The sequence below is a fragment of the Oncorhynchus nerka genome, linkage group LG4 (genome assembly GCF_034236695.1).
Source record: "Oncorhynchus nerka isolate Pitt River linkage group LG4, Oner_Uvic_2.0, whole genome shotgun sequence".
Taxonomy (NCBI): domain Eukaryota; kingdom Metazoa; phylum Chordata; class Actinopteri; order Salmoniformes; family Salmonidae; genus Oncorhynchus; species Oncorhynchus nerka.
The window spans coordinates 44752334-44774603 of record NC_088399.1 but is presented as its reverse complement, the minus strand read 5'-3'; the positions used below and the strand labels follow the sequence as shown (position 1 = coordinate 44774603).

General features: G+C 45.8%; 2 protein-coding genes across 6 annotated transcripts in view; both read right to left on the bottom strand.

Annotated features, from left to right (window-relative positions):
• Positions 1-84: 84 nt before the first annotated feature.
• Positions 85-6447, bottom strand: LOC115126154 (creatine kinase U-type, mitochondrial-like). Of its 2 annotated transcripts, none has more exons than XM_029655777.2 (10): positions 6340-6447; positions 3888-4068; positions 2872-3070; positions 2696-2791; positions 2359-2580; positions 1735-1820; positions 1096-1219; positions 855-989; positions 612-737; positions 85-480 (listed from the first exon to the last, which is right to left on the bottom strand). In XM_029655777.2, the coding sequence occupies exons 2-10, from the start codon at positions 4034-4036 to the stop codon at positions 364-366; spliced, it is 1254 nt and encodes a 417-aa protein (XP_029511637.1). In that variant the 5' UTR covers positions 4037-4068; positions 6340-6447; the 3' UTR covers positions 85-363. The 2 variants fall into 2 exon arrangements, with proteins under 2 accessions (XP_029511637.1, XP_029511630.1); XM_029655770.2 differs by lacking the exon at positions 1735-1820 and adding an exon at positions 1350-1435.
• Positions 6448-7015: 568 nt separating this feature from the next.
• Positions 7016-22270, bottom strand: part of LOC115117660 (ras-specific guanine nucleotide-releasing factor 2-like) — a 58907-nt gene continuing 43652 nt past the window's right edge. The window contains exons 10-26 of one of the 4 annotated variants that reach the window (XM_065017567.1): positions 17293-17359; positions 17049-17185; positions 16782-16864; positions 16398-16646; positions 16036-16128; positions 15247-15791; positions 14906-15133; positions 14659-14765; positions 14113-14225; positions 13809-13869; positions 11361-11387; positions 10634-10737; positions 10441-10525; positions 9990-10267; positions 9315-9432; positions 9114-9182; positions 7016-9024 (exon numbers count right to left, since the gene is read on the bottom strand). In XM_065017567.1, the coding sequence (XP_064873639.1) occupies positions 8929-9024; positions 9114-9182; positions 9315-9432; positions 9990-10267; positions 10441-10525; positions 10634-10737; positions 11361-11387; positions 13809-13869; positions 14113-14225; positions 14659-14765; positions 14906-15133; positions 15247-15791; positions 16036-16128; positions 16398-16646; positions 16782-16864; positions 17049-17185; positions 17293-17359 (2460 nt within the window). In that variant the 3' untranslated portion in view covers positions 7016-8928. The remainder of the gene's footprint in view (positions 9025-9113; positions 9183-9314; positions 9433-9989; positions 10268-10440; positions 10526-10633; positions 10738-11360; positions 11388-13808; positions 13870-14112; positions 14226-14658; positions 14766-14905; positions 15134-15246; positions 15792-16035; positions 16129-16397; positions 16647-16781; positions 16865-17048; positions 17186-17292; positions 17360-22270) is intronic. The other 3 variants (XM_065017568.1, XM_065017569.1, XM_065017570.1) reach the window with 3 other exon arrangements.

The following is a 22270-nucleotide window of genomic DNA, read 5'->3' as shown; positions in this document are numbered from 1 at the left end:
AACCACAGATCTAGGATCAGATTATGATACCCCCAACCCCAGCCTTAAACCACAAGGGGAATACACCAAAACCTGTACCCGGACTAGTGGAAATGTAACCTTTATTTAAAAGAGGCAGGTCAGTTAAGAACAAATTCTTATTTACAATGACGGCCTACCGGGGAACAGTGGGTTAACTGCCTTGTTCAGGGGGCAGAATGACAGATGTTTACCTTGTCAGAAAGACATACTACTGCTACTTTACTCCAAACCGCTCAGTTTGGTCACGAGTGGATGGATCAGGCCTCCTCGCTGGCGCCTCACTTCCTGCTCTCCCTAACCGCAGAGCAGGTCACTTCCTCTCAGAGGTGGGGCTCAGGTGTTTCACTTCCTGAACTGGACGATGGGGGCGGGGATCTTGATGTCCTGGCCCCTTTCCAGCCTCTTCTCACAGTCGATCAGATAGTTGACTCCATCAACCAGCAACTGGACCAGCTCCACCTATACACACACACACACGGATACACAGTTATTAGCAGTCGAGGTGAGGTGATTTTCTTTTATCTCTGGCCCAGATAGAGTTTATGGTTTCATTCGGTCATTCAGTCTCAGAATAGCGGTTCTAGTTTTACCTCAGATTTTCCCAGACGGTCGTTGTTGGAAATGTCGAAGGTGTCTCCAGTTGTGGCCGTGTCGACTCCGCCTGTCCCTCTCTTCTGCAGACGCATGTTGTCCAGGATCTTACCGAAGCGGGGGTCCTGCAGGTTAAGTACAGAACTTTAATCAATGCTCTGTCTTGGGAAGGAGGGGGTCAATGCACAGGGACACTTCAAGTAAAAACATTAGGGAAGAGAGAGAGAGAGAGTGTGTGTTACCTTGCTGAGTTTGGGCAGTCTGACGTGCACTCCAGCCCTGAGTCCAGTGCCCAGGTTGGAGGGGCAGGTGAGGATGTAACCCAGGTGCTCGTTCCACATGAACTCCCAGCCTCTCTCCTGGATCAGCTTCTCCACCTAGAGGATGGAAGGACACGTGAGGTATTCTATACTGTATACTGTGTGTTCACATTCACGCCCCCCAAAAAATCACTAAACCACTAAGACGTAACATGTAAAGTACCTGTTGGAGTCCTCTGCAGAACCTCTCGAACACTCTCTTCATGTTTCCTCCCTTCTCCATGGAGATGACTCTAGTGTGGTCCTCCTCATTGACCCAGATCAGGAAGGTCTTCTCATTGTTGTGCCTGGAAGAAAGAACACATTCCTAAGAATCCAGAAACATTTGTTGATTGCACTGATTATGTCAACGTCTATGATCACAGAACACACATGCTGGTTAGAGGCTTCTGCTAGTAAGAGCCTTGTAGACCCTACCAGAGGCCCCTGCCGTCGGGCCAATCACGGGCCATGAAGGCACACGTCAACAAGGGGGAGACAGGCTTGTCAAACAGGAAGTGGTCCTACGGGGGAGAGGGGGGAGGAGGTGGAGGAGGAGAAGGTAGTGGTCAAGGAAAGGGAAGTCAGGGTTACAACTACATAGAGGTAATTATACTTTGGGGAAAATGAGTTGAGAGGAAGAAACCTTCCCCAAAGACCTCTAATGCTATGGGAACATGGTTTTGCTTTCTACTCCTTTGGTCTCACCAGATTCCTCTATTCACAGATAGTACTATCTCTACAGCTATTATAATACAAGATAGTCTTACAGGCATTTAAATCTACAGGGACAGGGTCCGGCTCTCTACTGCTCTGGTCTTACCAGATGCCCCTGGCATCAGGCCAGTCACGGGCCATGAAGGCAGAGGTCAGCAGAGGAGAGATGGGCTTGTCGAACAGGAAGTGCTCCTGAGGCAACGTGAGGGTGAGAGGGCAAAGGTCAATGAGACTGAGGGTTGAAGGTCAACACTAGTCTAGTCTCTCCCAAATCCCCAAAGGATTGCCTCTATTTTCAATCCTTATCATAGCCGTTAGGCTTTAAAAGCAACATGATGTCACCCTAATGTGTCTAGACAGAGTGAATTAACTTGGTAACTAAAAACTCTGCAAAACTTCCCTGAAATAATTGGATGGGCTACCAATGGGGAATGACGATAAATTAGTGCAATCGAGAACCATGTCTTCAGAAGAGTCGGGCCAGATAAAACTGATGTGACAATGCTGTCACTACAGTTTAGGTTCCTGTGGCACTGTTTCAGTCTTCACAACAGTCCCTGCCATTAACATGGTAATACAAACAGGCAATATCACGGATAAGAAGAATCCTGTATGCAGTCAGGTTACAAAGAAAACACGCAGTCATGTACTTTTTGGACACAGACACAGACCAATGGGAAAGGAGAGGGGGGATACAGAGATCGATAGCAGTCCTTTGTGAGTGCCTCACATCAATAAGCTGCTGCTGCTCCTTGTCCGTCATGTCTCCCAGGCTGTAGTAGCGCCCGGACAGGTCACCCTTCAGGCCGGCCAGGGCCTGCACGGTCACACGCTCCACCTCGCGGCGCTCCGAGCGGGAGCAGCACGGGGGCAGGCTCAGACCGCGGATACTACGGCCTGTGCGCACGCGAGACGACAGAACGTATTTCTCATCGAAAACACCGTTAGTGATCTGAGGAGGGAACGGGACAGTTATTGTGCATACATCTGAGGACAATGAACTATACGGTGTGTGTGTGTGTGTGTGTGTGTGTGAGTGTGAGTGAGTGAGTGAGAGAGAGAGTTACTTTGGATGCGTCCAGATCAGTGGGGTGTTTCATTGTCTTGGGGTCGTAGCCGTTGTGTCGGTCTTTAATGACAGGGTCAAAGAGGTCGGCGAACACCTGGAGAGGACGGGATGGACTGTTAACAGATCTCCTTCAGATAGATCGAAAGATGCACACAGGCAACCTCCACCACGTACCTTGTAGCTCTCCTCGTCCCCAGCCACCATGCCGACAGTCTTGATGAAGGGGTGGCCCGGGTTGTCCACTCCGGTCTGGATGCACTGGTCCAGGGTCCAGTTGTTAGGCGTCACCTGGTCTCTCAGCTTGCCGTAGATAGCAGGGGTCAGAGCGTGCGCCATGCAGTTGTTGTGCCTCCTCAGGTCAGGGAAGTCAGCGCTGGGGATGATGGGAGAAGTAGTTTTCATTCAAACCATAGAGATGAAAAGATCGAAAGGTGTGCATTATGAAGGACATTTCAAATAAAGTGTGATTATGGACACCGTCCTGGCCAAGAGGACAGCTTATACACTGCTGTTTTGGATGTGATGTGGATTAAAAACATTTTTTTACAGGTACATATTGATTGATTGATTGACTGGTCGCTTGATTGATTGAGACAAGTAGAGGAAGTTGTTTTAGAGTGTTGGTGATGTGTCTAATCTGTGGCTCAAGGCTTAGTTCCTGATCTTGTGTGTTTGTGTGTGCGTGTGTGTGTGTGCATGCGTGCGTGTGTGTGTACGTGTGTATACGCGTGTGTGTGTATGTGTACGTGTGTGTGTATACGCGTGTGTGTGTGTGTACGTGTGTGTGTATGTGTGTGTGTGTACGTGTGTGTGTGTGTGTGTGTGTGTGTGTGTGTGTGTGTGTGTGTGTGTGTGTGTGTGTGTGTGTGTGTGTACGTGTGTGTGTGTGTGTACGTGTGTGTGTGTGTGTACGTGTCTACTATATGTGGATGTAAAAAAGGGCAGAGGATGTATCTACTAAACGTCTTAGGTTTCATTCCCTGTCCCAGCCCTCTACCTTTGACTTACATTTCAGACTGACTGCAAACTGGGTGTCAGATTCAGGTTTCTTCCCATTCAACAGGTGCAGCTATCCCAGGCCCAACTAATGTGCTCCAAATAATTTCTCCAACCTCTGTAGGTCGTCTGTATATGGCCAAGCTTTTTGTAGTCCACAGGCCATTAGAGGCCATGTTGTTTTGTAGTCCTACCTGGGTGGGTAGAGCTTCCTCCTCTCTTCAGCGGAAAGGATGTTGCTGTCAGTCATCAGGTAGCAGGTTGCCATGGTGCCTGCTCCCAGGCTGGCCAACAGCGTGGCCGTGTTACGGCTGGACATCATTCTAGTGAAGGAGAACGCCATCTTGGACGGTTCAAAGGTCAGAATCAGGTCAACTGGGGGTGGGAGAGAGAGAGGAAGCGGCAAGAATAGAGAGAGAGACACAAGGTATAAGTTACACATTTAAAAGGCTGTACTTCCTCAAAATTCTTAAATATGTGTTTATTTATGCATTGGTTTCTTGTTGTGTATGTATAACTGTCGTTGGCTTCTTAAGAGCAGTACACTTCCTTTCTTTAACCTTTCGGCCTGTCTGACGGTCTTTTTCTGTTGTAGCAAGCTTCACGATGCAGAGTCAGACAGTCACCCTCTTCACCCTTTGACCTCTACATTTTGTCCATCGAATACAGACTGTGGATGATGCAGGTCAAGCAGACTCCATGTCCTCAGTTGAGTTACAATGTGCTTCCGGTTTGTTGATTGTACTGCATTCAATCAAATCATATTAAGTACTTTAAAAAAGTTCATAAAGTTCGTGCAGGTCGTCGATAACAAGCTTACAGTATGAGAGGGGAGTCTCAGCAGATGCCTGATTAAGCTCAGTCTGCTGATTTGGCCTCACAGGACGGCCTCTTAACTATCCCAAAATGGCTGACGCAAAATGGCCACCACCATCAAGGGGGAGGAGGTAGGAGGAAGTTGCCTCTGTACACCGATCGTAGGTCACCAAGATAAAACTAACTTTAGTGTAGCCCCTGAGCAAGGTATTCCTTTCCATATGTCCTGTGACTAAAATCTAAAGGTGAAAGGTCGTTCTCACCCACGTGTCCTTCACTTCAGCACAGAGGAGAGAAAGAGGGAGAAACAGAGAAATAGAGAGACAGAGAGATGGGAGAAAGAGAGAGACACGGAGAGAGACACAGAGAGAGAGACAGAGACACAGAGAGAGAGACAGAGATACAGAGAGAGGGAAAGCAGTCTTAAAACAGAGAGGTCTATATAGATCTGTAGAGGTCTAGTCACTAAAAGAACAGACGCAGGGATTGACTTTCTGTTTCATTAATCCGTCTACACACCTATTACATCATTGTCTGCAGTCGTCAGTTGACTAAGTTCCATGTGATTGTTCTTCATTAAGAATACAGTAACGACTTGGAGGAAGAATACAATTGGGTTTGATCGCCAGATCGTCAGTTAGCTGCAAAGCTGACAATGCACCCTCTCTACTCTACGATCCATATCAATGAAGCCCAGTGTCTGAACACAAGGTCTCTGGGTCAACTCAACACTATTGACCTCAAAGTCGTGGCTGTGTTTACCCCCGAGTTAAGTACAGCAGACCAGAACAAAGTAGGTGGCTGAGGGGTTTGAGAGGATGAGGCAGTCTGAGAGGATGAGGCAGCCTGAGAGGAGGAGGCAGTCAGCGCTGAAAGACATGCCAAATGAGTCTAATGCCATGACCGCTCTTTCAGGAATCAAAACACCGCAGGCCACGTGTTCTGTCCTGCTCTGACATTCCGAACCGGTCACAGCCTCTCATTACAGGGCACAGGCCAAGACAAGGACACGGGGAGTGGATGAGAGAGAGAGAGAGAGAGACACACACACACACACACACACACACACACACACACACACACACACGGAGAGACATAGAGAGACATAGAGAGATAGAGCAATGGATACAGAGATGAATCAGTGAATCAGTGATAAGGTTATGTCATAAATGGCGAGCAGCTGGTATGACAGGCCTGTATGGTGGTTTAAATGCCTCGGAGTCACGGTGGTAATAGAAGCCTTAAAGCCAGGATTACACTAGAACCAGCTCTGAAACCACAGATCTAGGATCAGTTTACCGCCAGGGGGAGAAACGTAAAAACTGACCTTAGATCAGTGTTGGGGAGCAATGTCATGCTACTAGCCATACGGAGAGGAGTGTTAAACACATGGTGATGGAATACTACTTCTCTGTAAAGCTCTCGAAAGGATGTATTATCTCAAGTCGTGAAGCAGCTCATGACCGTTATGACAGCTAATAATGTGCTTAAGGAACTGATGCTCTGCTGTCCTTCAGAACGTCAGACGAGACCATGTAGACCAGTCTACGTTCCCTACACCAAAAGGCTCCTGCTCTGTCCATCAATGGCATGTCAATATAGCAATTATAGTGACAACTATCAGCCAAATCTCATAAGGATACGCGTCAGGAAACTTGAACTAATAACCTGTAGGTGGAAGGGAGATGTTAACAACTACTTGGCTGCATCTAGAACTTTTAAAATGTATACATTTAAAACAGCCTGTTATTATCCCCCCTTGTCTGAATGAGAGATAGAGGAGAGCTACAGAGAGAGAGAACACAGAATGAAAGATAGAGGGTACAGTACCTGTTTCACTGCTGGTTTCCCTCCCGGCTAAAGATTTCTCTTTCAGGAGTCTATTTCTCTTTCTGATCCCACACTCTACCCACTAACACGTGACTAGGATCTGTGCTTTAGGCCAATTAAAATGTCTGAATTTACGCTGTGAGCCAATGGGTATGTAAGAAGCTGTGCTGCTGACCAATCAAATGTATTTCTGGTGCAACACCTTGGATGGTCCTGGCTCTGCTGCCCGTATTGACCTTGATCTGTACTAGACGCAAAGATCCCTCCCCTCCCCTCTCCAAACATAGATAGTGTCTCTCTCTCTCTCTCTCCCCCCTTCCCCTCTCACTCTCTTTACCCCCTCTCTCTCTCCCCCTCCCCCTCTCAGCTCTTGACTGTTGAGATGAATATCAACTTACTATAGAAGTGACATTAACAACTTTTATTTTATTTCCAAGCCAGGGGTGTAAATCTGTACATTCTCTAAGGAAGTGCATGGAACAATACAGCGGTGAAACAGCAGATTTTACAACAAAGTACAATGTCAGGTATAAAAGCAGGACCGTAGATACTATCAGGATGCGAGAAAGATTCCTGCCATTCAGGACCGTAGATACTATCAGGATGCGAGAAAGATTCCTGCCATTCAGGACCGTAGATACTATCAGGATGTGAGAAAGATTCCTGCCATTCAGGACCGTAGATACTATCAGGATGCGAGAAAGATTCCTGCCATTCAGGACCGTAGATACTATCAGGATGCGAGAAAGATTCCTGCCATTCAGGACCGTAGATACTATCAGGATGCGAGAAAGTTTCCTGCCATTCAGGACCGTAGATACTATCAGGATGCGAGAAAGATTCCTGCCATTCAGGACCGTAGATACTATCAGGATGCGAGAAAGATTCCTGCCATTCAGGACCGTAGATACTATCAGGATGCGAGAAAGATTCCTGCCCTTCAGGACCGTAGATACTATCAGGATGTGAGAAAGATTCCTGCCATTCAGGACCGTAGATACTATCAGGATGCGAGAAAGATTCCTGCCATTCAGGACCGTAGATACTATCAGGATGTGAGAAAGATTCCTGCCATTCAGGACCGTAGAAAACGGAGGCAGTCTGGAAAAAGCAGTTATCTGAAGAACGACACTGCAAGGAAAGAGAAACGTGCTCTACCGCTTAAACGATCCAAAAGCTCCAAGAAGTTACAAATCTATTGACATACTTTACAAATCAATAGCGCAAGATTTCCAAAAAAATACTGTTTAACAAGTGATCAGATAAAAACCGAACAAATACTAATAAATAAACACATCCAGAGACAAGCTACAACAATTGAGAAATATTCAGACAAAAGTTGTAAGTAAACTTTAACGACCGTTTGGGTCAAGTCCCTTTACTTGAATGTCGTCATTCACAAAACAGACAAGTTACACTTGATTGAACAACATTTCTGAAACTGCAATTTGGGTCAGGACTGGCAAAGGTAAAGCTGTACATGTATATTCTCTTATACACTGTCTGGCTCTGGGGAGAATTAGCTACAGTATATTAGATTGTGCAAAATGACACGGTTGAGAAAAGTGGCTCCTCATATGCCTTTACATGTTCTTCAAATGTTCCTTGTAACAAATAACAGTTGAAAACCTTCACACAGAGAACCCACGGGGCACACACTGGTTGAATCAATGTTGTTTCCACCTCATTTCACCTTGAACCAATGTGGAATAGATGTTGAATTGATGTCAGTGTCCAGTGTGAATACAATAATAGACAGAAGCAAAACAATGTTTAAAATGCTTAATACATAAGTAAGTAAATAAACATGCTAAATGACAGGATGTTAAGTCCATGCTTACATCATCAGTGTGTGTCAACAGGAACAAGGCCGGAACCAATCAGGTAATTGTTCAACAGACACAGATCGACTCGATTGGACCCGAGTGACAAAAAAATTATGTTTATCTTCCAAGTTCGTCTTCTGGTTAACAAATAGGTTTTTGATGACAATCAGACATGATGACAATCAGACAGGACACGACCCGGACCCGAGGGAAAATATTGAATTTTGAACCCGGTCGGGTCGCGGGTATTCGGGTTCGGGTGGACCCATGAAGATGTCTTCAAGGAAGTGCAAAAACCTCTGGGGAATGTTATCACTATTCGATGAGGCTGTTCACCAGTAGAGGGCAATATAGTGACCACCACTGTTCCTCCCCACTCGTCTGCCCACAGATGCCATTAGTCCGACAAGCTAGACGTCTCTCCTAATCAGTTACAGCCAAACCTGCCTTTTTCAGAGCAAATGTAAATGGATACATGGAAATGCATGCAAGATCATCAGGAAATTATTATAACCTGTTATAAACACACTTTACAGCGTATTACTCAATCTTGATATGTACATATTTACAAGCAAGGCACATCTTCACCAGAGTTCTTAAGCATAATCATTGGCAATGGTGATAAAGTAAGAGGAACCCTTAACCGGGTGATTCTCAGGGCTCTCCCGTCCACTGGTTCCATAGTTACCAAGCAGACAACAATAAGAACACTAACTACTAAGTGTCTGATGCAGCTGGACTGAGACCGGCTGTTTCTGTGTGTTTAGCCAGGAGGGATGCGGGGTTCAATCTTCAGGGACAGCTCATACAACGTGTCCTCATCCATCACCAGAGTCCTATCCAGCAGGAACTGAGTGACCTGGGAGAGAGGAAGCCCGGCGAGTCAGTTACTTCTAACAGGGTTGTAGCTAGAAACATTGATTGACTGTGCGGCGGGGCGGGTGTTACCTTGGCTTGGTGCTCTATCCTGTAGGGCGCACCCTGGAACTGACGGATCTCTCTGATGATGTGAGAAATCTGGAACAGACAGGAGAACAGGGAGGAGAGACATGAGACAGGCAGAGAGAGAGAGAGAGAGAGAGAGAGAGAGAGAGAGAGATACAGGCTGACTGATTGACTGACTGTGTGTGCGTGCGTTTGTGTGTTTACCATCCTCATCTTGGAGAAGTTGACGAGTCCCTCCTCGGTGAAGTTGGGCGTTCCCTCTTCGATGAAGGCCAGGTCAGTCAGGTACATCCCCAGATAGGGCACACAGGGAGGGTTGCAGCTGCACACGGACCAATCCATCAATCAATGTTCACATAGTATTCAAGCTTTTCCTAACTTTTCACAAGTCCTTAAAGAGATTGAAAAAGGATCTACAGCCCTTACAAATTTGTAACATATCATATGAATTTCAGGATTAAAAAATAAATGAAATGCGGGACGGAACATCATACGCGATGGATGACTATGTACAGTAGACGATTGTGCACCATTTCCTGGGACCCATTTTGACTCGTGAGCGCTACTTCCAAAACTACTGGCTGAAATGATACAAAACATCTATAGCATCACTTTAACTATTTTTTTAAATACGCGCTTAATCATGTGGACAAATATTCTGCCTCTATTGTATTGTGCTTGCTCAAGGGCACATCGGCAGATTTTTCACCTTGTCGGCACGGGTATTCGAACTGGCCCAAAAGCTCTAACCGCAAGGCTACCTGACGTCCCATAGCTCCTTGGTGAGATTTCACTGTTCGCCCAGGTACACGTCGTGGCGATAATCTGTGACCAAAACCCAGACACACAAATTCTCCCTTTATCTCCCCTCTTTCTTACTTTTTCAGGGTTTCTCTCAGGTTCTTGAACCGGCCCTCTGATGACACTGTCTTTTGCAGCCTGTCCATCAACGACTTGGTCTGTTTGCAGACTTTGGCCCATGTCTTCTTCAGCCTGTAGATGGCGCTGCGGTTGAGAGCTGAGGTGATCTCTAGAACGCCGTTATAGTTGTTGAGGCAGCGACAGATATCAGCAACCGCCAACCACTTCTCTATGGAGTTAGCCCTGGAGCCCACGTCTGTATGGGCGATGATCTGAGACGCTACCAGGTTACTCATCTAGAGCAGGAAAACAGAAGAGAAACAGAGAGGAGGGATGAGAGAAATAAGGGAAGTGGGAAAGAGGCATAGATACAGAAAAGAGGGACAGGGAAATATGTTGAGATACGAGTATAGATCTGAAGCGCTGGCTGGTATAGAGCTATTGAGTATAGATCTGTTTTAAATCTTACATCGTTAAAGTGCTGACTGGTCTTCATGATGTATGGAGTTCTCTCTGACTTGTCCAGCTTCATCCAGCCCTGGCCCAGAAACTCTCTGGTGGACACGGAACACACCACAACTATGCAACAACAACACAACAACACTATTCTCTGATGTAGAATATACACTCACACTATTCTCTGATGTAGAATATACACTCACTCGTAAGGGATGCTCCTGAACACAATGTGGTCTAGCAGGGTGATCTGTTCAGCCAGCTCCATTGCAGACAGAGACTCAAAACACTCTGCTTTGGGACACTCCGCCTGGTAAACCAATATTAAACAGTGTTCCATGTCTGCACTACAAACGGGTTGACACCTAATATACACAAATAAGGGGAGCTTATATAAGTGTATTTTTTGCATATCCCCCCTGAAAGTGAGGTCATGGCCAGGGTTCAGCCATTACTCAAGGCGACCCTGGAGGAATTAGGGTCAAGTTCCTCGACAGACTTTTCACCTTGTCGGCTCAAACTAGCAACCTCTCGGTTACCGGCCCAACACTCTAACCGCTAGGCTACCTGGCAGGTAGCCGCTAAATAAAAGGACACAGTGGACTAATATGGCTCTACAGGGGACTAAAACCAGGGTCACATACATAGTGCATGTCAAATACTTTACAATACTTGAGCTAAGCTTGATTTACTTCCCCTGTAAAATAGAAGCAATGGCGTTTTCCCAAAAGTGAAATCTCCGATCGAAATCAAGCGCACCTCAAATACTTTTAAATGCATTCTAAAGTATTTTACATCAAGTATTGGTTGGGTCTTCAGGGGGATGCTCCACCACAAGACACACTAATATAACTAATACTGTAGGTTCTAATTATTTATGGCGAAGACTTCAAATAGTCTAAATCGAGACTATGTATCTGGACAACGTCTTACCAGGATGAAGTGGAGCAGTGGACTTCTCTGTTCCAAAGTCAGCATTCCAAATTACATCAACATTCATTTACTGACTAAATAATAACTAAACACACTTTCTATCACCATATTGTTATAAGATGGCGCCGGAGAAGAAGGCATTTTTTACTTTAACGAGTCTGACGAGGCCGATGCGAACGATATACTGCTTTCTCGGGAACAGGCCCAGATCCCCATGATTTGCGTGAAGAGTAGGCGGAGAAAATGGGGCTGGAGGGTGGGCTGCCTTCTGAGAATTCGTAGGCGATCGAACAAACCCCCACTTCTTTCCATTCTGCTAGCAAACGTGCAATCTTTGGACTTTAATGCAGGGAAACTTAAATATGTTTTACCAAATTTCTATCAGCATGTTAAATGTGCAACCAAAGGAAAAAAAACTCTGGACCACCTTTACTCCACACACAGAGACGCATACAAAGCTCTCCCTCGCCCTCCATTTGGCAAATCCATAATTCTATCCTCCTGATTCCTACTTACAAACAAAAATTAAAGCAGGAAGCGCCGGTGACTAGATCAATAAAAAAGTGGTCAGAGGAAGCAGATGCTAAGCTACAGGACTGTTTTGCTAGCACAGACTGGACTATGTTCAGGGATTCCTCCGATGGCATTGAGGAGTACACCACATCAGTCATTGGCTTCATCAATGAGTGCATCGATAGCGTCGTCCCCACAGTGACCATACGTACATGACCCAACCAGAAGCCATGGATTTACAGGCAACATCCGCACTGAGCTAAAGGCTAGAACTGCCGCTTTCAAGGAGCGGAAGCTTATAAGAAATCCTGCTATGCCCTCCGACAAACCTTCAAACAGGCAAAGAGTCAATACAGGACTAACATTGAATCGTACAATACCAGCTCTGACGCTCGTCTGATGTGGCAGGGCCTGCAAACCATTACAGACTACAAAGGGAAGCACAGCCGAGAGCTGCCCAGTGACCCGAGCCTACCAGACGAGCTAAACTACTTCTATGCTCGCCTCGAGTCAAGTACCACTGAAACATGCATGAGAGCACCAGCTGTTCTGGAAGACTGTGTGATCACGCTCTCCTCAGCCGATGTGAGTACGACCTTAAAACATGTTAACATTAACAAGGCCGCGGGGCCAGACGGATTACCCGGAAGTGCACTGCGAGCATGCGCTGACCAACTAGCAAGTGTCTTCACTGACATTTTCAACCTCTCCCTGTCTGAGTCTGTAATACCAACATGTTTTAAGCAGACCACCATAGTGCCTGTGCCCAAGAACACTAAGGTAACCTGCATAAACAACAACCGACCCGTAGCACTCACTTCTGTAGCCATGAAGTGCTTCAAAAAGTTGGTCATGGCTCACATCAACACCATTATCCCAGAAACCCTAGACCCACTCCAATTTGCATACTGCCCCAAAAGATTTGCATACTGCCCCAAAAGATCCACAGATGATGTAATCTCTATTGTACTCTACACGGGCCTTTCCCACCTGGACAAAAGGAACACCTATGTGAGAATGCTATTCATTGACTACAGCTCAGCGTTCAACACCATAGTGCGCTCAAAGTTCATCAATAAGCAAAGGATTATTGACACGGTCCAACCACACCAAGACAGTTGTGAAGAGGGCACGACAAAACCTATTCCCCCCCAGGAGACTGAAAATATTTGGCATGGGTCCTCAGATCCTCAAAAGGTTCTACAGCTGCACCATCGAGAGTTGCATCACTGCCTGGTATGGCAACTGCTCAGCCTCTGACCACAAGGCACTAGAGAGGGTAGTGCGAACAGCCCAGTACATCATTGGGGCCAAGCTTCCTGCCATCCAGAACCTCTATACCAGGCAGTGTCAGAGGAAGGCCCTAAAAATTGTCAAAGACTCCAGCCACCCTAGTCGTAGACTGTTCTCTCTGCTACCGCACGGAAAGCGGTACCGGCGCGCCAAGTCTAGGTCCAAGAGGCTTCTAAACAGCTTCAACCCCCAAGCCATAAGACTCCTGAACACCTAATCAAATGGCTACCCAGACTATTTGCATTTCCCCTCCCTTTTTTTACAGTGCTGCTACTCTCTGTTGTTATCATCTATGCATAGTCACTTTAATAACTCTACCTACATGTACATATTACCTCAACTAACCGGTGCCCCCGCACATTGACTCTGTACCGGTACCCCCCTGTATATAGTCTTGCTATTGTTATTTTACTGCTGCTCTTTAATCACTTGTTACTTTTATTTCTTATTCTTATCCATATTTTTTTTTAAACTGCATTGTTGGATAGGGGCTCGTAAGTAAGCATTTCACTGTAAGGCCTACACCTGTTGTATTCGGAGCATGTGACAAATACAATTTGATTTGACTAGATTTGCTATCCTGCAAATGAAATGAGCATCTATTCTAGGCAGTAGTTGTGTGTGTGATTGAACTATACATACCGTCTGTAGGATGTCTTCTATCTTGAGTTGAGCATCATCTTGTTCATCTTGAGAAAGGGCACTGAGAGACAAGCAGAGTCTCATGAATAACAAATGTAATGACACAAACACACACTCTCACACGGTATACTAAGGTACACACACCACACACACTCACTAACTCTCACTGTGTGTGTGTGTGAGTGTGTGTGAGCTTGTACTTAAGCATGTGTGTGTGTGTGTGTGTGTGTGTTTGTGTGTGTGTCTGTGAGTGTGTGTGTCTGCGAGTGTGTGTGGGCTTGTACTTTAGCTTGCGTGTGTGTACCTTAGAATGTTTCCGGTGGCTTTCCTCTCTTGAGGCAGCAGGTCTGCGTCTCTTAGCACCTCCTCCAGAAGGGTCATTACACCCACCTTCAGCTCACTGTTCATCTCAAAGTCCTGACACACGCACAAACACACACGCTTAGCGATCATTTCCCCCAGTCATTTCTTCAGAGGATGCTGTAAACTCACAGGTACATCGTTCACTCCCTTCCACATCAGAATTATTATAGAGCATAAATTGACCTCTTCCCTCTGCGTCAACATCAGCCTGTTTCAGCATGTATGGTCACCTACACACCAGGACACAGGAGATGAGGGCTGACCATCCCGTAAATGTGCATGTGTGTCCAGGCCCCACAGAGCAGATGGTGGCGACAGTAGTGTCAGAGCTGGGGTTTGTTCAAGAGCAACAGTCCTGTCTGCTACAGAGGGCAGGACACCAGGGGGCCCCAGTGGAGCAGGGGGACATTTCTCTGGACATCACGAGAGTTGGACAGAGGACAACAGGGGTAGGCAGGCAGTGTTTGTGTGTGTATGTGGTTCAGACCTGTGAGTGCTTGGAGACCCAGTGACGCAGTACGTTGAGGACTCTGTTGGTAGCAGCTCTACGGATGATAAACTCCTTGTCACAGGTCCTCTCGCTATTATTGAAACCTGAGAGAGAGAGAGAGAGAGAGAGAGAGAGAGAGAGAGAGAGAGAGAGAGAGAGAGAGGGAGAGAGAGAGAGGAGAACTTGTGGTGAAATGGTAAATGATGCTGGTAAGACGGTTGTTATTGTTCATGTTGTCTGTTACCCTGGGAACTGCCGTGTCCGGCGGCTGCCGTGGCAATAGCGAAGGCTGAGGCTGGTGACATAGTACCACGATTGTTTTCCCCCGTGGAACCTCCAGACTGTCTGTATCGCATGTGTCTGGGTGTAGAGGGGGAGCGACAGGGGGACTCTGTCAGGGGGACTCGGTCCTCGCTGACTTGAGGGTTAGACTCTGGGAGGAACTTCTCCAGAGAAACCGTCTCCAGAACAGCTGTTAATTAAAATATACAGGCACTCAGTGAGTGTGTGTCTGTGTTTGTGAGTGTGTGTCTGTGTTTGTGTGTGTGTGTCTGTGTTTGTGCGTCTACGTGTGTGCCAGCCTACCCCTGCGGATGCTGCGTCTGAGTTTTCCACAGAATGCGTCGATGCGCGGCATGTCTCCTCCCTCTTCCGGCGTTGGGGGGACAGGTTCCTGTGAACAGGTGGGGCGGCTCAGTTCTAGAAGGGCTTTTGTGGTGGTGGGAGGGGAGGTGGAGACCCCCAGGACTGTTGGCAGGCTGGGAGCCCGCGTACAGGTGGGCGGGGGGGACGAGAACCCAGATGGAGCCCGGGTGGCATTGGGAGGAGGGGAGGAAAACCCTGAAGGGGGCCTGGTGGCGTTGGGAGGGGGGGAGGAGATGGAGGGAGGGTGAGAGGAAGTGGGGGAGTTAGCAGCAGAGGAGGAAGGGGTGGAGAGGTCTAGGACCCCTGCCTTGGAGGAGACCGGGGAGGAGAGGGAGAGTTTGCGGGAGTGAACCGGGGAGGAGGTGCGGGAGGGGATGGTGAGAGGAGGAGGAGAGGAGAACTTGCGACAGAGACGGGGAGATTTGTTGTTGAGGTGCTCGCCTCCCCACGTCCCCTGGTTGGTGGCAAAGAACAACTCCAGAGACCTGAGGAGGGACAGAGGGATGGGAGAAGAAGAGGAGGATAAAGACAAAAAGGAAGCACTTGATTATTCCTACGTCATATGAGAAACCTATGTAACATCTATGTTAGCCCTCTGAACTAAAACCAAGAAGAAAAGGTATTTTTGTTTGAAAGGCTGTATGAGTGAAATGAACCAATGAAAGAGTCAGAGGAGAGGCAGTGAAAAGAGGAGAATGTAAGAGAAAAAAGAAAAAAAAAGAGTGTCACTCTTTTTGGTCCAGAGCAAGCCGTGTGATCTTCAGACTGTAGTCAGGACAGAGAGACGTGATGGACAGACGATCGGAGGAGTGATACTGAACCCTGAGAGGAGAGGAGGAGTGGAGGAGAGAAGGAGAAGAGGAGATGGCAAGATGGCATGGGAGAGGAGGTGTCGAAGGGAAACATGTGGAAGGAGGGGGAGGAGTGACAAAACCAGGAGTGGAGTGGAGGGGGAGGAAAGAGAAGGAAAGAGACAGAGAGAGTGATGGTCAGCATGCATGTCTATTATACGAGGATAGAAGGAGGAAGAGACAGAATGGATGAAGGAGTGATGGAGTGATGTGGCATGAGAAGACTGTATATCTTTCTACCTGACCGGTATAGAGGTAAAAGGTTTCTTGTATATGTCGGCCAGTTTGTCCATGACCACAGCAGCGGTAGTAAAGATCCTGTACGTGTGGAGGAAGGTGTTGAGGAAGTCGATAGAGAGGAAGCGCAGGTCAGTCAGTCTCTCCAGCAGCCGCTCCACGCTGGCGTAGCGGATCTGGGGGACCTTGCAGGAGTTGAGCGTCTTGCTGAAGCAGATGTCCACATCATCTTTGTGCAGCCGTGCGTCCGACCTGGTGGGACAAGTATCAATAAGATCATCAGCTATTGGGTGATCTCCCAGATGGGCAAAGGGGATTGGATAACCTGGGGATTATCAACTCTAACTGACGTGGAAAAGAATATACAGTCTTTATTTGGGCTCTTACTTGATCATGTGCGGCACAGTTACTTTAGAGTTCTCCTCAAATACGCTGGTCATCAGGCCATTACAGCGGATATTATCTATACACTATAGACAGAGAGAAAGAAAAAGGTACAGAATGAATGAAAGACAGAGAGAGACAAGAGGGGAGAGACAGTCATGTTACTGTCCATGGTGCTGAACCTCTTTCAAAATCAGTGCAGAGACTTGCAGAAGCAGTTGGTGTAGGAGTTGATTTGGGACTGGGCATCTCATCCCCAGGTATGTTTACCTGACTGATGTCACTGGTCCAGGCAGCTTTCTCCTGGCGGGAGGGAGCCAATAGGACGACAGAGAAGGCGGGGCCATCAGGGGGTTCCACCACGATTTTAAACTCCAGGTGGTTGAAGCCCTGACCTCCTGCATTGTCTACAGGAGGGAGGTGGGAAGGATCAAGGTCAAAAGTTTGTTGATGTATTGATTGATTGATTGAATTGACTTATTCATTGATTTATTACTTTATGAAAGATACTTACAGTCCTCATCGTTGGCATCTAGCTCCTCTACAAGGGTACATTCTATTAGAGACAACACCCCACCCTGCTGTGAGGGTCAAAGGGCAGAGGGAAGGTCAACTGTGTCAAAATCTGCTTGACATACAAATGTTTTCTACGACCTACACTACCGGTCAAACGTTTTAGAACACCTACTCATTCAAGGGTTTTTCTTTATTTGTACTATTTTCTACATTGTAGAATAATAGTGAAGGCATCAAAACTATGAAATGACACATATGGAATCATGTTGTAACCAAAAAAGTGTCAAACAAATCCAAATATATGTTATATTTGAGATTCTTCAAATATCCACCCTTTTCCTTGATGGCAGCTCTGCACACTCTTGGCATTCTCTCAACCAGCTTCACCTGAAATGCTTTTGCAACAGTTTCCACATATGCTGAGATTGGTTGAGGTCGGGGGATTGTGGAGGCCAGGTCATCTGATGCTTTACGATGGGAAATACACATGTGGAGATCATCCGTTCACCCACACCATGTCTCACAAAACACAGCGGTTGGAACAAAAAATCTCAAATTTGGACTCCAGACTAAAGGACACATTTCCACCGGTCTAATGTCCTTTACTTGTGTTTCTTGGCCCAAGCAAGTCACTTCTTCTTATTGGTGTCCTTTAGTAGTGGTTTCTTTGCAGAAATTCGACCACGAAGGCCTGATTCACACAATCTTCTCTGAACAGTCGATGTTGAGATGTGTCTCTGTGAAGCATTTATTTGGGCTGCAATTTCTGAGGCTGGTAACTAATGAACTTGGTCTTTTACCAAATATGGCTATCTTCTGTATACCCCCCTACCTTGTCACAACACAACTGATTGGCTCAAACCCAGGAAGGAAAGAAATTCCCACATTTCACCTGTTAATTGAAATGCATTCCAGGTGACTACCTCATGAAGCTGGTTGAGAGAATGCCAGGAGTTGGCAAAGCTGTCATCAAGGCAAAGGGTGGCTATTTGAAGAATCTCAAGTATAAAATATATTTTGATTTATTTAACACTTTTTTGGTTACTACATGATTCCATGTGTTATTTCATAGTTTTGATGTCTTCACTATTATTCTACAATGTAGAAAATAGTCAAAATAAAGAAAAAGTAGGTGTTCGAAAACTTTTGACCGGTAGTGTATATCAACACATTTCGTATGTATATGTTTGCATGTGTCTGACCACGTGAAAGTACAGATGTCGCATCTTAATTTGAGGAAAATAATCCTGCAGCAAGAGGCTTTGAATATCTGGAGAAATATTAAGAATCGCCACCAGGGGGCAGCTGAAGCGGTGTTTATGTACAATGCAGCACCGTACCTACATTGTACCTTAGACTGCAGGTCCACTGGGCGCCTGTTCAAGTAGCGTCTTATGTGAATTCTTATGTGGATTATAATTAACGGGCATATTTGTAGGGGATATACTTATTTTTCGTTAGGGCATATCCGTTGAAATAAATATAGATACATGGTTTTATTATATGTGCAAGGGAAGCAATAGCAAGAATAGATGATTGGTGGCCTCAGTGCCTGTGTGGTCCAGGGGTTACAACCGCTGACCCTGGCACACATATGGTTCGAATCCGGCCCACTGCCCTTTGACTCCCCCTCCCCCTATCTTCTCCATCTTTACAACACTGTTCTAGCTCTTCAAGGTAAGCAACAACAACAAAAAAAGACTTCAATTCATTTAGATAGCCTATAACCTACATTAGGCCCACAAGCTAATTGCATCCATTTCAATGTTTTCAAGAAGTAAAACGAATAGCCTGATAATTTACAGATCAAAGAAACGTGTCTCAGCTCAACAAAATAGTCTTTGGATAGGCTCAAACGCATACACATCCTGACAGCTTTAAGAAAGGACATTTTAAAGCCACACAATACAGGCTTTCAATCCACAACAAGGATGACTTCAAATGCCGGCATCAAACTGGAAGCACAGCAGGCCTTTGCTACTGTAGCCGGCGCATAACAGTGTGGTAATGGTAATGTATAAAACGTGGGCGAGTACTGGAAGAATGTGTATCGTTATTCGGCGGGCCTTCATCTATCAATCAACTGATGGCCCAAATCAGCTCATCAACTCAGACAGGGGAACACAAACAGTATGTGATTGGGTAGCTTAGAGAAGTATTGGAATATAATCAAATAACAAGGAACCTATTGCAACCATTGATGGCACTAGATTATCACCAGTTGATGTCTTTTTAAACGATCAATACGTGCTAAATTCACCCGCACAGCTGATCTCAATTGCAACCATTATTGGTCACCTGATTACCGCGCCCTGAAAGATGATATCGGTGTTGCCTTCGTCCTGGTTGCAACCCAAGTCTTTCAAGATATGTTCGCTCTCTGGTTGGTATTATCATCGGAACAACTTAGTCCTTTTTGAAAATACTAAGGGTGATTTATCTATTTGACAAGAATTCCGTACAAAATAAATCAAGTATTTCCTAATTTACCACGGCAAGTCTACTGTGGCAATTTACCCCACACTTTGTATGAAACTAACGTTGGTGAAGCCCACTGCTATTATTTGGTTTGTTAATAGATTTAAAATGACTGTTTCATGTCTTCACTATTTCATACCATTATGTCCTCTTAGTATGAACAGATTTTTATATATCCTTAGAGAGTGAAAGTCGTGTTGGGTTGAAGCTCTTTGTGCATGAGAAGTCCAATTATTTAATGGACGGCAGTAGACTGTAGGAACGTCTACTCTCAGTTACTCATTGCCTCTCCTGACTGTGAAATATACTGAGGAGCACAAATAAATCCTGGCTGATGGAAAAGTACATCTTTGTGGAAGGGAGGGGGTGAGAGCTAAGGGTATAAATGAACACTGCGCTGTACTGAATGTACCGGATGTATTCGACTGTTACATCTTCGCCGAGTAAACATTTGAAACATCACTCGGGAGTTCAGGCTTTTTGTATGATAAATATCTTTATTTTATTTTGAGAGATTGCTTTTCTTATCAGTTTCCTATTTACAGTATGTTATCCATTAAATACATCTGTCTTTCTAATAAAAGTGTCTGGTAGGGTGATTTCTTATCAAGTTCGGGGGTAAAATATCCCTGGACTGTCCATATTTGAAATGTGTAACTGGTGCCAGAAGGGTATGGGATGGAATCGAATCCATGCCGACAGGGTAGGCCTAAATGTCAAATCTAATTTTATTTGTCACATGCGGCGAATACAACCGGTATACAGTGAAATGCTTACTTACAAGCCCTTAACCAACAATGCTTTAAGAAGTTTTAAGAAAAACGTGTTCAGTAAAAAATAGGATAAGTTTTTAAAAAATCTGAAAAAAAGTAAAAAATAATGAAACAGCAGCAGTAAAATAACAATAGTGAGGCTTTATACAGGGGGTCGAGGTAATATGTACATGTAGGTAGAGTTAAAGTGACCATGTGTAGATAATAAACAGAGGGTAGCAGCTGCGTAAAAGAGGTGTCTGGGTAGCCCTTTGATTAGCTGTTCAGGAGTCTTATGGCTTGGGGCTAGAAGCTGTTAAGAAGCCTTTTGGACCTAGACTTGGCGCTCCGGTATCGCTTGCTGGAGCGCTTCTCGATGGTGCAGCTGTAGAACCTTTGAGGATTTGAAGATCCATGCCAAATCTTTTCCGTCTCCTGAGGGCCATGATAGTTTGTTGGTGATGTGGACACCAAGGAACTTGAAGTTCTCAACCTACTCCACTGCAGTCCTGTCGATGAGAATGGGGGCGTGCTCTGTCCTCCTTTTCCTGTAGTCCACAATCATCTCCTTTTGTCTTGATCACGTTGAGGGAGAGGTTGTTGTCCTTGTACCACACGGTCAGGTCTCTGACCTCCTCCCTATAGGCTGTCTCGTTGTTGGTGATAAGGCCTACCACTATTGTGTCATCGGCAAACTTAATGATGGTGTTGGAGTCTTGCCTGGCCGTGCAGTCATGAGTGAACAGGGAGTACAGGAGGGGATCGTGCACGCACCCCTGAGGGGCCCCTGTGTTGAGGATCAGAGTGGCGGATGTGTTGTTACTTACCATTACCACCTGGGGGTGCCACATCAGGAAGTCCACGTTCCAGTTGCAGAGGGAGGTGTTTAGTCCTAAGGTCCTTTCTTAGTGATGAGCTTTGTGGGGACTGTGGTGTTGAACGCTGAGCTGTAGTCAATGAACAGCATTCTCACATAGGTGTTCCTTTTGTCCAGGTGGGAAAGAGCAGTGTGAAGTGCAATAGCGATTGCATCATCTGTGGATCTGTTGGAGCGGTTTGCAAATTGGAGTGGGTCTAGGGTCTCTGGGATAATGGTATTGATATGAGCCATGACCAGCCTTTCAAAGCACTTCAATGCTACAGAGTGCTACAGGTCGGTAGTCATTTAGGCAGGTTACCTTAGTGTTCTTGGGCACAGGGACTGTGGTGGTCTATTTGAAACATGTTGGTATTACAGACATGTTGGTATTATAAAGCAGCGGTCCTAACAACTACACTGCTCCAGGCCATGATTGAACTACATTTTGACAGTTGATTCATAACCTTACGTTCGTGATAAACCTTGAAATGTTTTTAGTTTTTTGATAATACACTGTAGATTTCAAAAATCATGGGCCAAGTTTTTTTTTGCCTGCTTTTACATCTTGTCTTTACATCTGATATTACAGGCCTATGTAGGCTATAGTTTAGGTGTAGCCTATCAGGGTTGGGGAGTAATCCGTTACATGTAATAATTGCAAAAAAACGGTAACTAATCCATTACATTAACAGCAAAAATACTGTAATCAGATTACAGATACTTTTGAAAAACTAGATGATTACTCCGAGGATGACTTTTAAATTCAGAAAGGATGTTTGCACATTTTTTGGGGATACTTTTCTCAATGACATTCAAATCAGCATTGAAAAAAGGCGCAAGTTCAAGTTTGTTCCACTTGAACGAGTCTGACCACAAGTCAGAGACCA

Bases quoted from the DNA above. Each gene is read 5' to 3' on its own strand.
- LOC115126154 (XM_029655777.2), bottom strand. From the start codon at position 4,036: ATGGCGTTCTCCTTCACTAGAATGATGTCCAGCCGTAACACGGCCACG. The intron at 2,792-2,871 runs GTACGTGGTGGA...CGTCCTCTCCAG, and splicing joins GGGACGAGGAGAGCTACAAG to GTGTTCGCCGACCTCTTTGA. The intron at 2,581-2,695 runs GTAACTCTCTCT...TTCCCTCCTCAG, and splicing joins CTGATCTGGACGCATCCAAA to ATCACTAACGGTGTTTTCGA.